The sequence below is a fragment of the Mixophyes fleayi genome, chromosome 11, assembly GCF_038048845.1.
Source record: "Mixophyes fleayi isolate aMixFle1 chromosome 11, aMixFle1.hap1, whole genome shotgun sequence".
NCBI classification, from domain to species: Eukaryota; Metazoa; Chordata; class Amphibia; order Anura; family Limnodynastidae; genus Mixophyes; species Mixophyes fleayi.
This window is the reverse complement of record NC_134412.1, coordinates 82,873,952-82,894,162: the sequence shown is the minus strand read 5'-3', so window position 1 is coordinate 82,894,162 and position 20,211 is coordinate 82,873,952. Positions and strand designations below refer to the sequence as shown.

Sequence of the window (20,211 nt, the reverse complement as noted above, 5' to 3'; positions counted from 1 at the left end):
TACCAAATATTTAATATGGATCACATGACATTACAATTTAAAAACAAACATTAAAAATAAGTGCAAAATAAATATACAATGTTGCAACTATAGCTTATAGATATAATATATTTCAAACAATACACATTGGGGGAATTTAATCCCCCCCGAATTAGCGTGGCGTTAAAGCTATTACAGTTATTACGGTAACTTTAACCTGGGACTGCGAGTAGAATGCTGGCGTTGAAACTACCATAATAACGGTAATTAAGAGCATTATTACCGTAATAACGGTAATTAAGAGCATTAGTACCGCAATAACGGTAATTAAGAGCATTATTACCGTAATAACGGTAATTAAGAGCATTATTACCGCAATAATGCGCAGGCAGTAACGCGGCCAATTGGATTCCCCCCCTTTGCACGTGAATAGACAGGAATTCAGACCTCCAGATAGTGAATGGCTCACATAAATTCAATTGGGAAAAAAAATATCCGATATAAATTGACATGTCAGGAATGTTCCGATATATTATGAGGACAACAAGCAGTTATGTCACCAGAGATGATAGCTACTAATAATGGCCGACTACAGCGAGAATGAAAGAAATAGATGATACCTCTTAGATAGGAACTGATTGGCAAGGAACTGTTTGAGGACACTGTTTTCTGTCCGGAAAGTTGGTGCGCACCTATACTCACGTGAGTCCATTGTTTGCTTCATTCCGGAGAGCCGCGCTCGGCAAGTACAGGCGGAGTTCGTGAGAGATATCATCTATTTCTTTCTTTCTCGCCGCAGTTGGCCAATATTAGTGGCTATCATCTTGGGGATCCAACTGCTTGTTGTCCTCATAATATATCGGAACATTCCTGGCATGTCAGTTTATATGGGATATTTTTTTCTCCCTAATAGAATTCATGTGAGCCATTCACTATCTGAAGGTCTGGATTCCTGTCTATTCACGCACAATGTGATTGTTTGAAAAATATTATATCTATAAGCTATAGTTGCAACATTGTATATTTAATTTATTTTGTATTTGTTTTAATATGTTTGTTTTTAAATTGTAATTTCATGTGATCCATATTAAATATTTGGTAACTTTTTGCACTGATTAGAATCTCTCATTCTATATATATATTTTTTCTGGTTATGTGTTTGCGCTGGGATTTTTGGTTCTTTTATGAATACTGTTTATATCTATCGGCTTTTCTGAAGTTGGAATTACAGCAGGACTGACTTCTCAAGTAACTAGTTGGAGCTTTCATAGGTCCCCCTCCTTAGCTCTGACACATTTATTACAGCAGAGGTTGGGAAGCAGCCAGCCGCTATCTAGCAAGCAATATTAATTTGGGAACACCAGACTAAAGCATTTTATATTAGCCTGTAAGAAAGCTAGTGGTAATGTGTTTTTGTCTCCTGCTCACTATCTGAGATGTATGTGACACATTTAGTGTTGTTGCAGGACCTGCCAACCATTGCCAAGTTTTGAGGGTACCTACTCCGACTCGCTTTAGATCAGGTACCCAATGGATTTTGAACAACGCACGTTCAGCCACCAGTGACCATACATATCAGCCGTGAATGCGTTTGAGACGCTGTGGTTGACAAGCACATACATTCAAGGAGGACGGTGGCAGTCAGTCCTTTGTCCTCAATCCATACAGCGATGCTCCCTTACGCATGTATGGATGTGAGTGGTGGGGCGACATTGGAAACAACGGGTTTCAATGTCACCCCCATATATAGATGTGCAGTACTAACCTTCATCATCATCATCATCATCATCTGTTATTTATGTAGTGCCACTAATTCCGCAGCGCTGTACAGAGAACTCATTCACATCAGTCCCTGCCCCATAGGAGCTTACAGTCTAAATTCCCTAACACATACACACACATACACACACACATACACACACACATACACACACACATACACACACACACACACACACACACACACACACAGACAGAGAGAGACTAGGGTCAATTTTGATAGCAGCCAATTAACCTACCAGAATATTTTTGGAGTGTGGGAGGAAACCGGAGCACCCGGAGGAAACTCACGCAAACACTGGGAGAACATACAAACTCCACACAGATAAGGCCATGGTCGGGAATCGAATTCATGAACCCAGTGCTGTGAGGCAGAAGTGCTAACCACTAGGCCACTGTGCTGCCCACCTTAAAACCATTAGTAAATGCATGTATTTTGACACTAGTGGATATGGGTCCTTATAGGACTTAACTCTGCAAAGAAGTGCTGTATTTCATCCATAACAATGAATAACTATTACAAGATGTCATTTAAAAAGTTACATTTACGGTCTATTCTTCTTATTTATTTCTGTTGTACTAGTTAGTAATTGTGCAAAGTAATATAGTGTTATAGGAGACCAACAGCCAAAATATATAGCGGGGAGGTTCCCTATACATTATGTGCATGTTTTATAGAATGCTGTCAAAATAATAATGTCAAATATTTCTTAAAATAACTATTTCAATTAGGACTGTCTACACATACCATAACCACCCGTTATTGGTAATTATAAGTTGATAGTTTTTTATTAATATGTAATGTTTTATGCAGTATTTTTCTATTATCACTAAAGGTTTCAATGGCACAGAGACAAAATTGCTTTCCTTTGTCAAAAAAACAAAAAAGTGTTTCAATCCCTGCACTGCAGTACTTCCTTGTAAGCTGTAGGAGTCGCTGTTGTCTCCGCTGTTTACATATTATTCCTGCCACTGTCTAAAATATTTCAAGAGATGAGGGTAACGTTTGCAGAACTTGAACCAATATTCTACTCCCATGAAGAAACACAGATGCATTCCTGTAGTGAAAGAAACTTTTGTCGAGATAGAAAACATATTATTAAATTAATTTGAACGCTTCTCCTTTTAGTAAGATCCATTTATAAAACGGTATTGTCTAATTGTTTTGTGCATATATTGACCTGAAAAGAGCATTTATGTACGCACAATACAATAGCCCTTAATGTAGATATCAATGTTCAATAAAGCTAAGGCCCGAGGGTGTGTGTGGGGTGGACAATACACGCCTTGTTCAGTGATGATCACAGCAACTGCCCAAGCCTAACGTGCTCTGCGATATTCCGGCGCAGCTCAGGCGTGGAACAGTACCACTTTGTGTATGTGCATTAACTCCCCGGCCTTTAGAGACCTCTGCCGTTATTTACCACTGCGTGCTCCCAGCCTGGAAAATAACACACACGTTTCCTTTCAACACAGACGTGTCTACATAGTTAATAAGCTTCTTGTGAAAGCCTCAGCCCCCCCCCCCCTCCCTTGTCTCTCAGTGGCACACGATTATTTCATAGGCAGATTTTGGCTGCGGCACAAGGGATTCGTAATCGTACACTTGAAAGGAAACGGTAGAAGTCATTGCAGATGGACTGTTGCTGGTCAGACGGCACCTACCGACCAGACGTTAAAGAAAATCCAAGCAGGGTCTTTAAGGGAGATGTTTAATCCATGCTACAAAGTTTCAAAGTGAATGCAGAGACCTTTTCGTAAATTATTTTATTAGTGGTGTTTGTAAATATTTTTTACCTGACCTAGTAAGAGAAGCTTAAAATGTATTAAGAGGTCTGCAATGATTATTACTAACATTGCCTAAGTTGCAGGTCTTGCCTGAAATCTTAACAACCAATCATTAGTTCTTATCTGTCTCGTGCAGGTTAGATTGTTAAAGCAAGCATCTGATTGGTTGTTGTGGTTGCAGAGTTACACCTTGGAGGAATGTTCTTGAATAACACGCTGTATCGTTACAATTAGCATAGCCTTTAGATACGCTTTGCTGATAGCTATTTTGAGTGGATACCAGTGCACACAAAAGTATCAATCTTTTATTGTTGCTTCTCCCCGTCAGTCTCTATGGCTGTTACTTTTCTGAATGCCCAGTACTAGGTTATCACAAATTAGCTGATCGTGTTGCCTGCAGCCATTGTAGCCTGATCATCATCATCACCATTTATTTATATAGCGCCACTAATTCCGCAGCGCTGTACAGAGAACTCACTCACATCAGTCCCTGCCCCATTGGGGCTTACAGTCTAAATTCCCTAACATACGCACAGAGACAGACAGACACAGGCAGAGTAGGGTCAATTTGTTAGCAGCCAATTAACCTACCAGTATGTTTTTGAAGTGTGGGAGGAATCCGGAGCACCCGGAGGAAACCCACGCAAACACGGGGAGAACATACAAACTTCACACAGATAAGGTCATGGTCGGGAATTGAACTCATGACTCCAGTGTTGTAAGGCAGAAGTGCTAACCACTGAGCCACTGTGCTGCCAAAAATACAGAAAGAGACGTCGTAAAGTGAGATCTAGCTGCTTCTCTAGAAACACTACAGACCTACATTTACCGTGATCCTAAATCCACGTTATAAAACATTCACAGGAAGTAAATCATAATCGTGTCCCTTTAAGATAAGGCTGGAAAAATTCATAGTTCAGGAGGATAAATATAGGTGATAATTCCCCATTTAATAAACATGTATATCGCATGGATTTTGTAAAGCTATAATATCGTACGGTTATGTAGAACATCTCCCAGTGTAGCTAACTGCGGAGAGGATCTTACCGTCTGCTTTCCTTCCAGATGTGAACACTTCCACAGTGGTCTGCAGCCCATTAGCCCCACTCATGTTAAACTAATATTTTTGTGCTGCAATAATAGCATTAAGAGCCAGGAAGTTATGATTTCTGACTTGGACCGGACCACCTTCCTTACCGTTTTTTATTTTTCATGGCTTTGCCATGTGTTGAAGGGAGTAGATCCAAGTAATAGAGCTGAAATCCATGCACCGGGTATAGAATCTGGTAAAATACAATTGTATTTGTGTATTTTGACGGAGCGATCCATTCCAGGGGTGTAGTTTTTTTTATTATTTATAGTCCCTAATGGTGCTTCTGGCAGGAGATGGCGCTCTTCAAGGAGGTGAAACCCCTGCAGATGATCCCAGCACATTTGGTTCAGCCTCTGAAGGGGACGTTGCCGTTGAGGCTGGCTCTGAGCCAGGTGGAGCTCGTGGAGAACCTGGTGAAGGAGTTGGGTGTGGACACTTCTGGGTTTACAGTTGATAATGTCATGAAGGTAAGCGCTGGTTCCGATTTACAGGCTATCGCTAGCGGTTTTTAGAACCAGTAACATTGTGCAAACGGATATGATGATGGGACACACTGGTTCCAAATGCCCCCATTCCACGTGCGCTGTGGTTGAGACTTTTGGATACTGCATGTTCCGTGTACTTGCGTTCACCGAAGTGAACGCAAGGGGGTCAATGTTGTGTCTTCCATTGACCCCCGATCGCATGTATAAGCGCTGGTTACACACCGCATGCTTCATGTCAGTGGATTACCCTCCTTGCACAAATATAACATTTCTCTTAGTGTGATATACACTAAAAAAAATTGAATAATGTCACTTTGATCATCACGACTAGATGTGTAAATTCTCTGATCTAAGAGAGCTGAAACATCAGAGGGTAAATGTATCATAAAGGGTTTCCCTTTACAAGGCAGCGCCGCTTTAAATTTAAGCTGCGAAGACGCCAAACTCCCGCGAGTTGAACAAACCGGGGTATGATACATTTACCCCCAGGTGTGACTTGGAAGGAAAGTATTTTCTGCACTGCGCCAACTGGTTTGCATTCAGTTATATGTGACACGGCAGCTGTGACATTACATCTACAGGTATTTTACCTACGTGCATATAGAATTCCATTACATACACACATATCTTTACAGTTCTTAAAACGGTTTCAAACAAGCAGAATGAAAACGATATCGAAATAGTCATTCAAAATAAAAATGTGTCTCAGAGGCAGAATTGGTTTTCTTCATAAGTTATGAAGTTGGACGGCAGTAAAGACTAAAACTGCTAAATTTATATTCTGAAAGAACACACTTTTTATTTTATACTTTTAATATTAGACCTTAATGTTCTTCACAATAAGTGTAAGTCAAGATTCTAGCTTTTGGGGAAGGATTGTGAAGTTCATTACAGATGTCATTCTTGTATTAACGCAAGCAACCAGACAGATCCTTTTAAGATATTATTGTGGCCTTGGGAGTCGCAGATCCATCTATAGGTATCTAAAACTGTACTGTGTCCTAAACCTTATATTGTTTTATTGTTAGTTTGCCCTAGGTGTGCTGGATTACCCCACAGCGGAGGTGCGCGATAAAGCCGTGCAGATTATACTCTACTTGTACCAGCAGAACCGGGCTCAGGTTCTAGAGCACATGCCAGCGGATGACTCCAGCACACGCAGGAACATCCTCTACAAAACACTCTTTGACGGATTCGCCAAGCTTGATGGCAGGCCCACGGATTCTGAGCTTAAGGTGTGTATAACTAAAGAGGGGTTGTTTCACATGTATAAATGATGGTGACACGGGTGTGATACATATCATCATCATTTATTTATACAGCGCCACTGATTCCGCAGCGCTGTACAGAGAACTCACTCACATCAGTCTCTGCCCCGTTGGAGCTTACAGTATAAATTCCCTAACATACCCACAGACAGACAGAGACAGATAGACTAGGGTCAATTTGTTAGCAGCCAATTAACCTACCAGTATGTTTGTGGAGTGTGGGAGGAAACCGGAGCACCCGGAGGAAACCCACGCAAACACGGGGAGAACATACAAACTCCTCACAGATAAGGCCATGGTCAGGAATTGAACTCATGACCCCAGTGCTGTAAGGCAGAAGCGCTAACCACTTAGCCACCGTGCTGCCCCATGTTCAACAGTTACATGATCGACATTTAAATGGTCGACACCATAATATAGACGGGGTTGGAAAGTCATCAATAATGGCATTGGACAGTATTGTTAGGTTGACAGTTAGAATGTAGACGGTATTATTAGATCGCCAATAATATCCCTACCCCAATAAACCTAACCGTAATCCTAACCCTATCCCTAACTTGAATACTACCCATATCCCTAACAGTACATAATACTGTCTATATTTGACTTGTCGACCTAATATTAATGCCTACCATGTGAATCATCGACCTAATAATACTCTCGACATTTGAATTGTCGACCTAATGTTGTTGACTCTCTGAATGTAGACCAAATGAACGTCTAGTCGACAACCGGTGGCACTTTCCCACGGGGCTCTATTAGTGCAGTCCGCTGATAATTACACACACAAACCCATAGTGGTCATACATTGTCAGCCAGAAACGATTAAAATCCAGATGGTTATGAGATATTCTTGACCACCCCACACATGGGACTAAGGGACATTTTTTTTTTTTTTTTTTTGTTACTGCAACTTTAAATCTGCTTTAGTGTCATGTAGTCTTGGGTTTTACCAAATAAAGAGAATATATTTGTTTTTAACCATTGTTAGTTCTCCTGCTGCGGATTTATAACAGTTAAGCTGGGTACACACAATAGGAAATTACTTCAGATGTGATTTCTGTAACAATTTCACCAATCATTGAAAGTCCCGGTGATCATGCAGATTCCTGTGTACCCACCTACACGATTTACCTTCAGATCTGTGATCTTCATCTGTCATAACCATCTGCGGAAAAGATCATGACTCTGCCCACTCTACAGATATCTGCCTACGCTGCTGAGCGTAGGCACTTCCACATTTGCCCGACATCGTTGATCGTGATTTTTAGGAATTTTATCAAACCAAATCAAACGATAAGATCGTGGGAGTGTGGACTTATACAATATCTGTCCAACGGCTGTTTAACGTGTGATCTGCACGGTAACTGTATGAATTCTCTGTAGTGTGTACGCAGCTTTAGGTGTCTCTTTAGGATATCTTTCTTCACTTGTGCCAGGGAGTATTTTCTGACACCTTGAGAAGCATAGACCTTTCCTTCCAGGGCTGTCACATATTTTCTGTTTGGACTTCACCATCCACAGATGTGTTTTTCAGGCACAGAAGAAGGCAGCTGCGGAAGAGGCAGAGCAGAAGAAGAAAGAGGAGATTCGAGCGCTTCAGGAACAGCTGGCAGCCCTGAAGATTCAGTCTGGGGTTCAGACTGCCAAGGTGCGGACTAGTCTGATTTGTATACGTTGGCCTGTGAGCTCTGTGGTCTGCGTGGAAGATCATGTGTCCCCATCTGTAGAAGTGGAATACTTGCTGAAAATCAGGCTCTTTCAGATTTATACTTTCCATATACACACACTGAAATAACCCAGGGATGGCTGCAGACGTAAAGCAGAACTCCAGGGTTGGTAGAGAATCCAGAGAGTGTGAAGCGGGAGAGATCATTATGGTTCCTGCTGATTCTGGCCTCACTACCTCAATACAGTTTGACAGTTCCAGCCACAACTTGGAAAATAGCAATTGATGTGTAGAGAGCTGGAAATGTCAGTTAAGTATATTTTATACCAGAAGTAACTGCAGTCAGAACAGATCATTTACATTCTAGGCCCCAGTGGGTGTTTTATAGCTCAGGGGCTCTTGACTGTGGGTTATGGCACATAACGTATGACTCCGTGCCATTTAGGATGGGTTCCCATAATGCTATTATATTTTATATAAACAATCTTATTTTAATATTGTCTGTATGGTTATAGTTTATAAAGTCTGTAGCAAAGGAGTGTTTCTTAATTTATTATTATTTTTTTAACATTTGCCAACAATCACTATGAAATAATACTGTAGAGGGATATAATCAGCAGTGTTTTGATGTTGCTCTCAGCACTTGTGACAATTGCACACTATAACCTATGGGAAGGAGAGCACAGCCCGGCTCACGAGTGGCTTATTGGGCACTTCTGTCTAAGATCAAAGGGTAAATGTATCAAGCTGAGAGTGTTCCGGCGGGTTTGAAAAACCAATCGGATTCTAGCTATCACTTATTTAGTACATTCTACAACATGACAGCTAGAATCTGATTGGTTGCCATAGGCAACATCTCCACTTTTCAAACCCGCCGGCAAACTCTCAGCTTGATACGTTTACCCCCAAGTGTAACATGTGTTCTTATCAGCGCGGTATTTTCAGTGCTTCAGTTGGACCTCTGACCAAAAGGCCGGTTGCATGAAGCTTGAGGTGCTGTGTGGCCCCTGTAAGCGCAGGACGAGGGCGCCTGAAAATCCACTGGTGACGGATTTGCACCATCGCACTTTTTAAATTTCCTGCAACATATTTTATTTCTTGGTTCGGGCCTTTTTGCTGCACTAGAAAAACCTTTATAACCCACCAGCCATTGGGCCAGGGCACTTATTTATTTATTGAATTGCGGCACTTGGCACTATGCCATGTTTATAGTTTGTTGTACTTTTATATTTTGACCGGTTTGGGTTTGCATTAGACCCTCTACCTTAGTCATTGGAGGCTTCTTCCTTCTGGCAGGCGCTAAAGAACCAATACCCAATAGGGAAGCTTCGGCCTAACTAGGGGAGAAAGGGGCCTGGCCGAGCCTTGCTCTTGTCTTATGGTTCCGGGGATCGGGAATGAAAAGGGGCCCCCTAGTTTTGGCGAAGGTGGGTCTGAAGACCCTTCTTAAGAAGGGGCCTCTTGGATCTGGTTGGCGGGGAGGAACTGTTCCCTTTCTCTTTAGTCCAAAAGTCCCAAGCCCCCAGCACTGGCTTTTAGCTCAGCACTGGGTGATTGGAAGCACTGCGCCTCGGGGTTCAGTAAACAAGAAATAAATAAATTGGGCACCCCACGCTGCCCTCTTACATGAGATGTTGGAGTGGCTGAGTGAGAGGTCAGTTTAATTTGCAGCTAACCATAAAGTAAAATAAATATTAATTATAATATAATTGATTTATAATATTCCTTTAACTTGATCTGCCTAATAGTAGGTGTGTGCTTGCTTGTCTATAATATGTTATATCCATGTGCATAAGTAAGATTATTACTGTGTCATAGGCTGTCATGTAAGTAGATGCCTTAGTTTCCTCTTTACCATTTTGCCATTGACTTGTTTCGGAAAACAAACAAATCTGTCATTACTCCAAGTGCTGGGTTCTCATATTATACAATATTGTGGTACTCTCCCATCTCAGAGTACTTGTCTTCTCATCCCCGTGGTTAGTCCTGTGGCTGGGGTCTTGACTGCCCCCCATAGGCTGTGTGATGACATTGCAGGTAGCGTGATCTGCATTTCAGTCTCAGAGTCCAGCAGATTACTTTTGTCTTTTCACATAATCCAGATTGATTTACACTGACATTTTAAAATGACATTTGCCCTTTTTTTTGTAGGGGAAAGAACAATTGCACAAAGCAAAAGTAGGTAAGTACGCAGTGTTTATATATAATCTATAAACGTATATAATACCTTAGGTGGTTTTGTGAGGGGTGTAACTGGAAATGACTTTGAGGGGGCTCCTGCCCTTCCAATGCAATTCGAAGCTCTGTTCTATTGCTAAAGTCATAACAATATAGCAGTGTGTGCTCCGTTCCAAGACACTATGCAACTCCGCTGATCGCTATCTAAATAGATTAATATTAATTCAAACTAAAGCCTACATTGGCAGGCAGCATTTTATTCCCATCCGCCGCTCTGGCCAAAGTTACTCCCTTGTGTTCTTTATTGTTTGACTTAGATCTTACCTAGTGTACATGACGGACATGGACTGTGTGCACTGCATACCTGGATGTCAAATATTTGCTAACGTTTAGCAAATCATGCAGCATGTCATATTTGGTGTTTATTTATAGTATAGCTTTATACTACACACATGAGCTTGTAAAGATATCCTTATACTTTACATTCTTGTCTGTTAAACACAAATCATTAACCACAGAGCACGTTCTAGGTTTGGTGTATTCTGGGTACAATATAAAAGCTTCGCCCTGAATTATTAAAAGATGTCTTAGGGGAATTGTAACAAGTCATAGTGGTTGTTAGTACCTGAATCCATATCTTGATATAGAGTCCAGATGATATGTACATACTTATATTCTATAGAAGAAGAGGCTAGTCTTATTAACTATCCTATATTCCATAACTTGGCCATTTTCCCACCCTTTTTATAGTAATGATTAGTAAGGGGGCGTAGCGTAGTTAAAGCTACAAGAAAACATGGCTTTTATAGAATGCACATCTTGTGTTTATTATATTTATGTATTATTTTCTGTCTGTAGCAGCACTCCATATTAAACTAGGAAGGGATCCTGTCTGAAGAGAATCGAGTAGGCCTGGCCAACCTGTGGCTCTCCAGAGTCCCAGGATGCACTGTCCGTTATCGGCTGACTGTCTACTGGCAAAGCATGCTGGGGTTTGTAGTTTCGCAACACCTAGAGTAGGGGATGTCTATAAAATGTCTATTTTCATGCGAGAGCACAAAACAAAAATACTTTTTAAGTGCTAGAAAAGGATGAAAAAATGGACATTTGTGACTTGTAAAGAGTCTTGTTTTATAGATCTGGTGTAAAATGTATAGTGGTTCATTTGTAAGAGCACTTTTACAGAATCGCCCCCATTGACATATAAAACTGGTCTTCAGCATTGAGTCATTTTAGGCCTTTGTCCCATTCCTGGCCCCCCAGCATGTCGGAGCAGTGGTGTTGGCTATGTCCCTCATCAGCTCACATATATGACCTCATACGTCTCCCACCTGTGTCCTGGAGCGTAGCGTCTCTTAGAGAAACACAAGTAAAACATTAGTATTCCAGTAAGGCTGACTCAGCCCGGCATCGTGTCATGTACTGAGGAAATACGTGACCTATGGTACCATTTACATTAATATCAAATATACCATATTAGCAATATGCGCATTTCACACAACATTTTTGCCATTTCCATTAAAAGAGGATTGTTATGTCCTCTCATTTTCTGTAATAAAACTAAGCAATAATAGTAAAAGTTACTTGCTGTTAGAGATGCTCAGGCTCGGTTCCTCGGGAACCGCACACACCCGAATAGAGGAGCCGGCTCGGCTCGGTACTGTCGCTTGCACTCGGAATTGAAAATGAGGCAAAACGTCATTGTGACGTCATCGGATCTCGAGAGTTTTGAATCCTTTTTTAAGAGCCAGCATAGCAGGGGGTAGGAGGGAGGGCGGACCCCCATTTTTCTTTTCTGCCACTGCTGTGTGCCAATATGTCCTAGATGTGCCGTGTGTTTGTGTCATTGCTCTGTCGCTTACCATCCAGCCAGGTCGCTGCAGTATTTGTCCGAAAGTGTATGAACATAATATTGTGATCAATAAGGTGGTCAAAATTGACTGGAAATGACTTGAAATTACTGTTATTGAGGTTAATAATAATGTAGGAACAAAAAAGAGCTAAATTACATGTTTTTACCAATTTTTCTAAAAAATACAGATCCAAAACCAATAGACACGAGGGCGGTTTTGCCAAAACCAAAACACGAAGCTAATCCAGATCCAAAGCCAAAAACGGTTCTCGGGGGTCAATCTGTTTTTCAATCAATGATTATTGGTTTTCAAATGAATGTTAATAGCTTTTAACAATGTGACAAACACAATCAAATGCAAAAAAAATAGTGTAGAGGAGAAAACACACGAGACGAATGGAACAGGGAAATTATACCAGAAAATAATTTCAGCTATGGCAAATGTATTCGTATTAATATTCACCCCTTCACAGAAACAGAGCAATTGTTTGTAGTACATGTAATATTAACCGTATTATATTACTATATCCAGGTGGCTTTGATATAGATGTCCACATTCCTTCTTTATGATTACAAAAAAAAGTTTTGTGAAACTAGGAAAAGTTGCCCTTCTTCAAAGACCGAGGTGACGGACATAAAGACACTTTTGTACTGGTGTAATTAGACGGGTGTTTCTAATAAGCAATTTATTCTGTTATTCTATCTTCATCGTCCGCAGTGTTTTTTAAATGCTGCATCTGCTTCTCCAATGACTTTTTTTCTTTTTTTTGTTTCAGATGATCGTGGCAAGAAAATGCCTTTGTCTCCTAACGCAGAAACTGATGACCAATCTTCTGTCACTAATTACTTAGATAAGTAAGTGCAGTATTTGCGTGACATTATGTTTAGTGGATTTATCCATAGCTATTCCATAGGTTGTGTATTAGAGTACAAGCTGCTGAAGCTGAGGTAAGTACCCTAGATTTCAGTGGTTTATTTTCAGGATTGTGAGATTTTGTACAGCAAATCTTCTGTCTGATTACTTGAATTTATAAATATAAATCGGTGTTGCCTTAATAATACTCTAACAATTATGATAAATACCTTCGGGTGACTATTGGAACATTTTGGGTAAACCATGAGTAATGGCGTGAGAAAAGTGAACATTAGAGATTATTTTGTAAGATTACTAGATGGAAATGCATATGTGTACGTACCATGATAGGAATTCCCGATGACCATTCCCTAGTAATGTACGTATAACTTCTGGAATAAATGAGGGGTATAAAGTATATTCAAAGCAGGAGCTGCAATACAAGTGCGAGCTGTTAATTTCCCATGATGCTTAGGGTTGTGCATAAAAATACTTGACCAATGTTTTGTCTACTGTGGCAAGAAACAGAAAGGGGCTGTTTTGGGGGCATGTTTAGCTACAATGGGTAGGCTGCTCTGTATCACCATCAACATTTATTTATATAGCGCCACCAATTCCGCAACGCTGTACAGAGAATATTTATCATTCACGTATCAGTCCTATTGGAGTTTACAGTCTAAATTTTCTTACACATCGGGAATTGAACTCACGACCGCAGCGCTGTGAGGCAGAAGTGCTAACCACTGAGCCACCGGTAATGTTTTATGAGGAATGACAGCTAAAGGGATGTAGGGGTGGAAATCTAAGGGAAATACATAAACTGGGGAGGGGGTGGGGGCAGCTGGGTGAAGGAGATTGTGGAGTGGAGCTTTGGAGTGTTTCCCACCACCATTATGCTGGGATTTCCCATGGTGTTACTATGAGCTCACATCCCTTCAATCCAATTCTCGATCCTTGTAAAATCTATGCCAAAAAGTAATGAATATGTTCTTGTGACTTGTGGTGGCCCAAAGTCCTATTAAGCGACTTTCAGGGACTTTTATAGAAACTGTTCTCCCGGTAACTCTAGATAAAGAGATGTTGCCCATAGCAACCAATCACATTCTAAAACTCCCTTTTTCTAGTACACTTTAGAAACACCACCAGTTTTATCACTGTCCCCCTTTATGTCATTGTTTCTTTTATTTTGGCAGTTAACCTGCAGCCTATGAAGTACAGCTGTGGGCCGCTGACGGCTGTTATGTTTATTTTATATATTTATTGGCAGCATGACATTTATTTCCTGCTTCTCTTATTTCTATGTGAAGCACCGATTTATCCGTTGCATCTTGCTTTTTGCTCGTAGCTTGTGTATCTTTTGCGGGGAAAGAGATGAGTCTTTCACTGAGGAAGGCCTAGACCTCCATTATTGGAAACATTGTCCTATGCTGAGACGCTGTGAGCACTGCAAGCAGGTAATAGTAATATCCTCTTATTCTGTCTCTCCTAAATGTGTTACACCCTTCTCCTATAGCAAATTACACACAACACTATAACAGATTTGCTTAAATAATAGATACGGCAAAAATGCAATTTAAAGGTACTGGTACTTATAAAAACATGTATTACAAACATAAGCACATAACAAATATTAACATTACTAAAGAAATTAGAAACCCTCTTATTGTGACAGATCAAATCAATACGCACAGTGTTCCACCACTTGTAATAAAGCAATATCCAATGATTATTCCAATCTCTATAGGGGCAGTGCTCAGACCTTATTCCATTTGGTGTTTAAATAAATAAATGTTTTAATACGGGATTAAATCCAGAGCAACTGTTGAAATAAACTGGTGCCAATCACAGGTCCAAATAGCGGAGAACTTAACTGGCAGATCTCTGCCACACTTACAAATCTCTCCACCGTCTGCACTTTTAGCAAATAAAATATATCCACAGACCTTGTACCAGGTGGCCAGGGGCAGGTTGGGCTGGGGGGCATCCCCGTACTACTTCCCAGCCGGTCCCATAGTGGGCTACCTTGTGCTGGGTCACTGGGCCACCTGCATTTTTTTTCCTTTAAAATGTTTCTGTTAAGCTGCTAATTCGAGTCTTGCCCCCCAGGGTAAAGTTCTCCAGCCCTCCCCTTCAGGTGGCCACCTTCATACAGCAGTCTCCGGATATGTATTATTATTATCATCGATATAGGCTTTGTACTTCTAGCGCATCTGCGCTATTGCAAGTAAAGTGTCTAAGCGCCTCTGTCAGCGTATTGCAGGTGGAATGTTCGTGCTGTCAGAACTCTATACCAATACACTGCTGACGCGTTTCGCCTATCTATAAAACTTTATCAAAGAGTCGTCCTTTTCCTATTTAAACCATCACTCATCCACATTGAAATATATTCCTACTCCTGGCTCCTATTTAATTCTTTCCAGTCTCCCTAAGCCTCGGTACACTTATACCCCTTAGAACCAGGTAAGATCATGCCGTCTAACAAATGTCTTTCCCTCTCTAGTTCCCAAACACCCCTGTCCTTAGGTTTGATGTTGCTCATTATAGTAACAAACCAGAATGTGGGGATTTGCCCAGCAATTGCCAGGATGAGTGCTGTCATTAATGTAGGACGGTCTTGGGCAACTAACATGGCATAGACTGGGTAGAGACGGGCGCATTACTGTTTTTTGCACGGATTGGCAGCAGTTTTGTGTGGCTGGGCTTAATACAGTATCTTGATATTGATATCAGGATGTGGGTGGGGTGCAGGGTAATAGGTAACACCAGTAAAATGGTTCACAATCCTCCACATGAACACTCTACACCTGTAGTATTTTGTTAAAGGGACTAACAGCATCTGTGCACACTGATGTATGGTGGAACCATACTCTTGTCTATTCATACAGTGTTTACAATTTTTAATGCATTTTCTTCCTTAACCAGGTTGTAGAAATTGCCAGTCTGACGGATCATCTTCTGACTGAGTGTGATCATAAAGAGTTGTTTGGAAAATGCCAGCGGTGCACTGAAGCCATTTCCAAAGATCACCTGTTGGAGCACGTCAAATCCAAGACTTGTAACCGTAAGTATCTGGATTGTACCCTTGTAAATGCACAGGGCTACAGTCAAAATGATCACTATGTTCAGGTGAAAGGTGTCACGGTAGAGGTAACAAACAGGTGGAGACCATCATAGGGAAGCGTCCAGTCCTGAGTCATAATTACCATCAGGTGTAATCCAGGTCTAAAGATAGCTGACCAGTAAACCATTATTGCATAGGTGGCCAAGATGACCTGGAGGCGAAGACAGAAGACAGGGGGTAGAGAGGTCCTGGAGGCGAGGACAGAAGACAGGTAGTAGAGAGGACCTGCTTCTGGTGGGAAAGGAGTGGAACGGGCAGGTGGAGCGTGAGGAGGGAGTTGTATTAGGAAGCGGTAGTAGGAAAGCGTGAAGAAGTGAGTTTTGAGAGAGCGCTTGAAGATGCAAATATGTGGTGTCTAATTTGGGGCAATGACTTTTATTTTCACACCTGTTTATATGTGGAAACATCTTAAATGTAGAATTGTGATGCCAGTGTGTATATAACCTAGAGGGCATGGCCCTTTTCCAATCGGTTACCCTAGGGGTATCGCTGCACTAAACATGAAGGCTGCTGTGAATAACCTGTCACAGATTATATTCTGATCAGCTCTTTTTGACTTATACATATATATTTACCATTGTTATTAGTAGCTCTCTTTTACTAGGTGACTTTGTATGTTAGGCGTAAGGGTCCTTTAAGTGTTTAGAGGCGCGCTCCAACAGTTCCAGTAAATGAGGTGCTGTAAATACATCATGTGCCATGACAGAAGGACAGCGTATCACACGTGACCTGTTTATACGGACACAGGCAGACAGCAAAGCCTTTTTCCATACAGCGTAACTATTGAATGAGTTGGCGACTCTCACAAGTCAGCCAGCCTAGTGTATGAGGATGCGTTGCTAGTATATATTCCCTATAGGGTTCATTAGTTCCAGGAATATATTGCTCTTTTATATGCCAGTAAGTCTAGTGCTTCACACTTATTACAGCACACTTTGTGTTTCTTTTCTGAAATCCATAATGATGTAATTGCTTACAATGGACCAGTTTTCTTAGTGGTCTAATTGTAATGGACAGTGACAGCATGCAAGATCGGCTTTATCATGCAAAAAAATGTGTAAAATAATTAAATAAATGATATTGTTTTGTGCCTATGTATGTTGGCAGTAATGAAGTGTATATGTGAGACGTTATTGGGTGTGGTGGTTTTTTTTTTAGATCTAGGTCAGATCAGGAAGTAATTGGGTGTAGAGAAGAACGCCCACCTGCTTCCTACATGGAAGCTAGTTTACCTGTGGTTATGTGTCATTCTTGGTCATGGCTGAGCGCGTGCAGAGGCCACGCACTGTAGGGCACGGTGACTGCCACCTAAGTGTGAGACAGCCATCGTTTGCGTTCAGAGCATTCAAGGGGCTCTCCCAATGCAAGTTTTTGGGGTTTTTTTTATAACTATTTATTTTGGAAGATAGCATTAACAAACAGACAAAAATCAGCAATTAGTACAATGCAGCAAGAGAAGAAAAAAATAAAAGGTAAAACATGGGTGAATGACAATACAAGGAAAGATATTCAAATAGCAAATATAAAAAAAAAACAAAAAAAAAACAACAGGTTGTCACAGAACAAACAAGTAAGCAAACACTTGTACCAATTTACTCAGGACTCAGTAACAATTTTCTAAGAATATTGGGTGGAAAAAAAAAAAAAGGTACAGAAGGAAACACTACCCAAATACTCAGGGAGGAGGGACAACCTCAAAAATTAGGTGACCTATGAATCGCTCACCGTTAAGGACCACAGGAGGTCACTTAGCAGAAAGGAACTGGTGTAGGAGTAAAAGGATTATAAGTAGAGCCAGGGGCCCTTATTGTGTAAATGATATGTAATCTGTTCCATTTGGGCAATAAACCAATAAACCAAATGTAGGAGTGCAAGGCCACCATAGTAGGGGGTTCAGCTTGTTTCCATGATTTAGCTACTAGACATCGCGCTGCAGCAAGGATATGGGAAGCTTATTTTGCGGACTGCCTATCATTAACAATCAGAGGATAGCAAAGAAGAAAGGACCATGGGTCTTTCCAGGTGGGACACTGAAGCGGGAGGAGAAGAGGACCCTAACTCATCATCATCATCATCATCATCATTTATTTATATAGCGCCACTTATTCCGCAGCGCTGTACAGAGAACTCATTCACATCAGTCCCTGCCCCATTGGAGCTTACAGTCTAAATTACCTCATATAGACACACACACACACACACACACAGACAGACAGAGAGGGGGACAGACAGACAGGGAGAGACTAGGGTCAATTTAGATAGCAGCCAATTAACCTACCAGTATGTTTTTGGAGTGTGGGAGGAAACCGGAGCACCCGGAGGAAACCCACGCAAACACAGGGAGAACATACAAACTCCACACAGATATGGCCATGGTCGGGAATCGAACTCATGACCCCAGTGCTGTGAGGCAGAAGTGCTAACCACTAGGCCACTGTGCTGCCCACAACTCGATCCCAAAAGGAGGATATTTTAGGACAGGTCCACCAAATATGTAAAAAGGATGCCACCTGGCCACAACCCCGCCAACATAGTGGAGAACTAGAGGGAAACATTCTAGTAATTTTATTGGGGGTGTAGTACCACCGGTAGAGTATTTTATATGCGTTCTCCTTGATCAAGGTGGAAATAAAGCTGGTGGCAACCTGCCCCCTTATTATCTCCCAATAATCCTCCTCTGGCGGAGGAAGGGGGGGGGGAACAGATCCCTCTCCCACTCTGTCTCATGTCTACCACCAGGAGGGAAACTCCCAATGCAAGTTTAATGTATTTGTGTATGTATTAGAGATGAGTGAACCAGCCCGTGTTTTGTTTCCAGAACCAGGCATCTAAAAAAACGCACAAGCTCATGTAATTTTCAGGTGTATTTGTTTCTACATTTGTTCTTATATCAATTACAGTCATTTATAGTCTGTTTTATAAGGACCACCTTCTAATTAGCACCATTATGAGTTAGCTGGCTGGCTACCTACATCCAATATTAAATGGATTGATGGAAAATTAACTTGTTCTCTCCTTTACACATACGGACCTCTTGCTTTTAAACCAAATCTCTAGCTTCAAGGCAGCGTTCTGTCTTACTACTACTAGGAAATGGCATTGGACGCAAATGAAACAGACAGAACAGACCGAGAGTCTTCCTCAATATACGTCCTCATCACTGTGATTACCCAATATATGAGAAGTGACTCTGAAATGTCAGACCTACAACTCATTGACACACTTGCCCTCTCTTCGGGATCATGTGAAGGCCCAATTATTATTACTATTATTCAGCCTCCGTACTCTTAGAGGTGTCTGTTTTGAAGGTGACATACCTATACTTAGAGCTAGAAGTTTTATGTTTGTTTTATTTTGTCACTGCTTACTCAGGGTATGACCTAAATCATACTTGCCAACTCTCCCGGAAAGTCCGGGAGACTCCCGAAATTCGGGCATTTCTCCCGCATCCCACAATTCCCTTGTTTAAATGACGCGATTCACTGAGAATCGCATCATTTTGGCCCCGCCCCCCGCAACAAAACGTCATTTTAGTCGTTAGGGCGGGGCCAAAATGACGCGATTCGAGGCTCCCCTCCCGGCTTGTAGTCACGCCCCTCTCCTGGACGTCGCCTACCGAAAGTAGGCAAGTATGACTTAAATTTATTTTAGATATTGTTTTGTGCTTTCTTGTTTTGAGTGAGCACTCTTTATATATTCCACTTTTTACCTCTTGTTTGGCAATGTCCTTCACACAGCCTCGATCAGTTTACGTTTGCAATTAAATTAATATTTCAACTTGGTAACCAAATATTATTTAATAATAGTTTATCTGGCAGTCTTCTTGACTTGAAGAGCTTTATTGCTCTCTGATTACTTTTCAGATCATCATAAATGAATTCTAGCTAGTGTTTGCTTAACTATGCTGCAGTAATGATTAAACTTCACGTTTTGTTTGAAAACAATTAATAAACAAAGACCCCAGAGTAACTAACAGTCACCACTGAAGTTATTTAAATATGGTAGGTACCTATATGGTACCCTTTGTCCTTATACAGTAGCAAACATCCCCGTTATGTACCGTGCCTGGCAGAAAGACGGACAGATCTCTGAACTGCAACTTCCCACTTCCAGGCTATAGGGCTGTGATTCCCTTTACATTAATAT

The 20,211-nt window shown here is 41.2% G+C and overlaps 1 protein-coding gene across 1 annotated transcript in view; it reads left to right on the top strand.

Annotated features, from left to right (window-relative positions):
- The window catches only part of CEP104 (centrosomal protein 104), a 70,937-nt gene that overhangs the window by 35,015 nt on the left and 15,711 nt on the right, over positions 1-20,211 (top strand). The window contains 7 exon segments of the mRNA XM_075189988.1: positions 4,930-5,106; positions 6,153-6,359; positions 7,930-8,043; positions 10,213-10,243; positions 12,868-12,946; positions 14,290-14,398; positions 15,867-16,005. Of these exon segments, the coding sequence (XP_075046089.1) occupies positions 4,930-5,106; positions 6,153-6,359; positions 7,930-8,043; positions 10,213-10,243; positions 12,868-12,946; positions 14,290-14,398; positions 15,867-16,005 (856 nt within the window).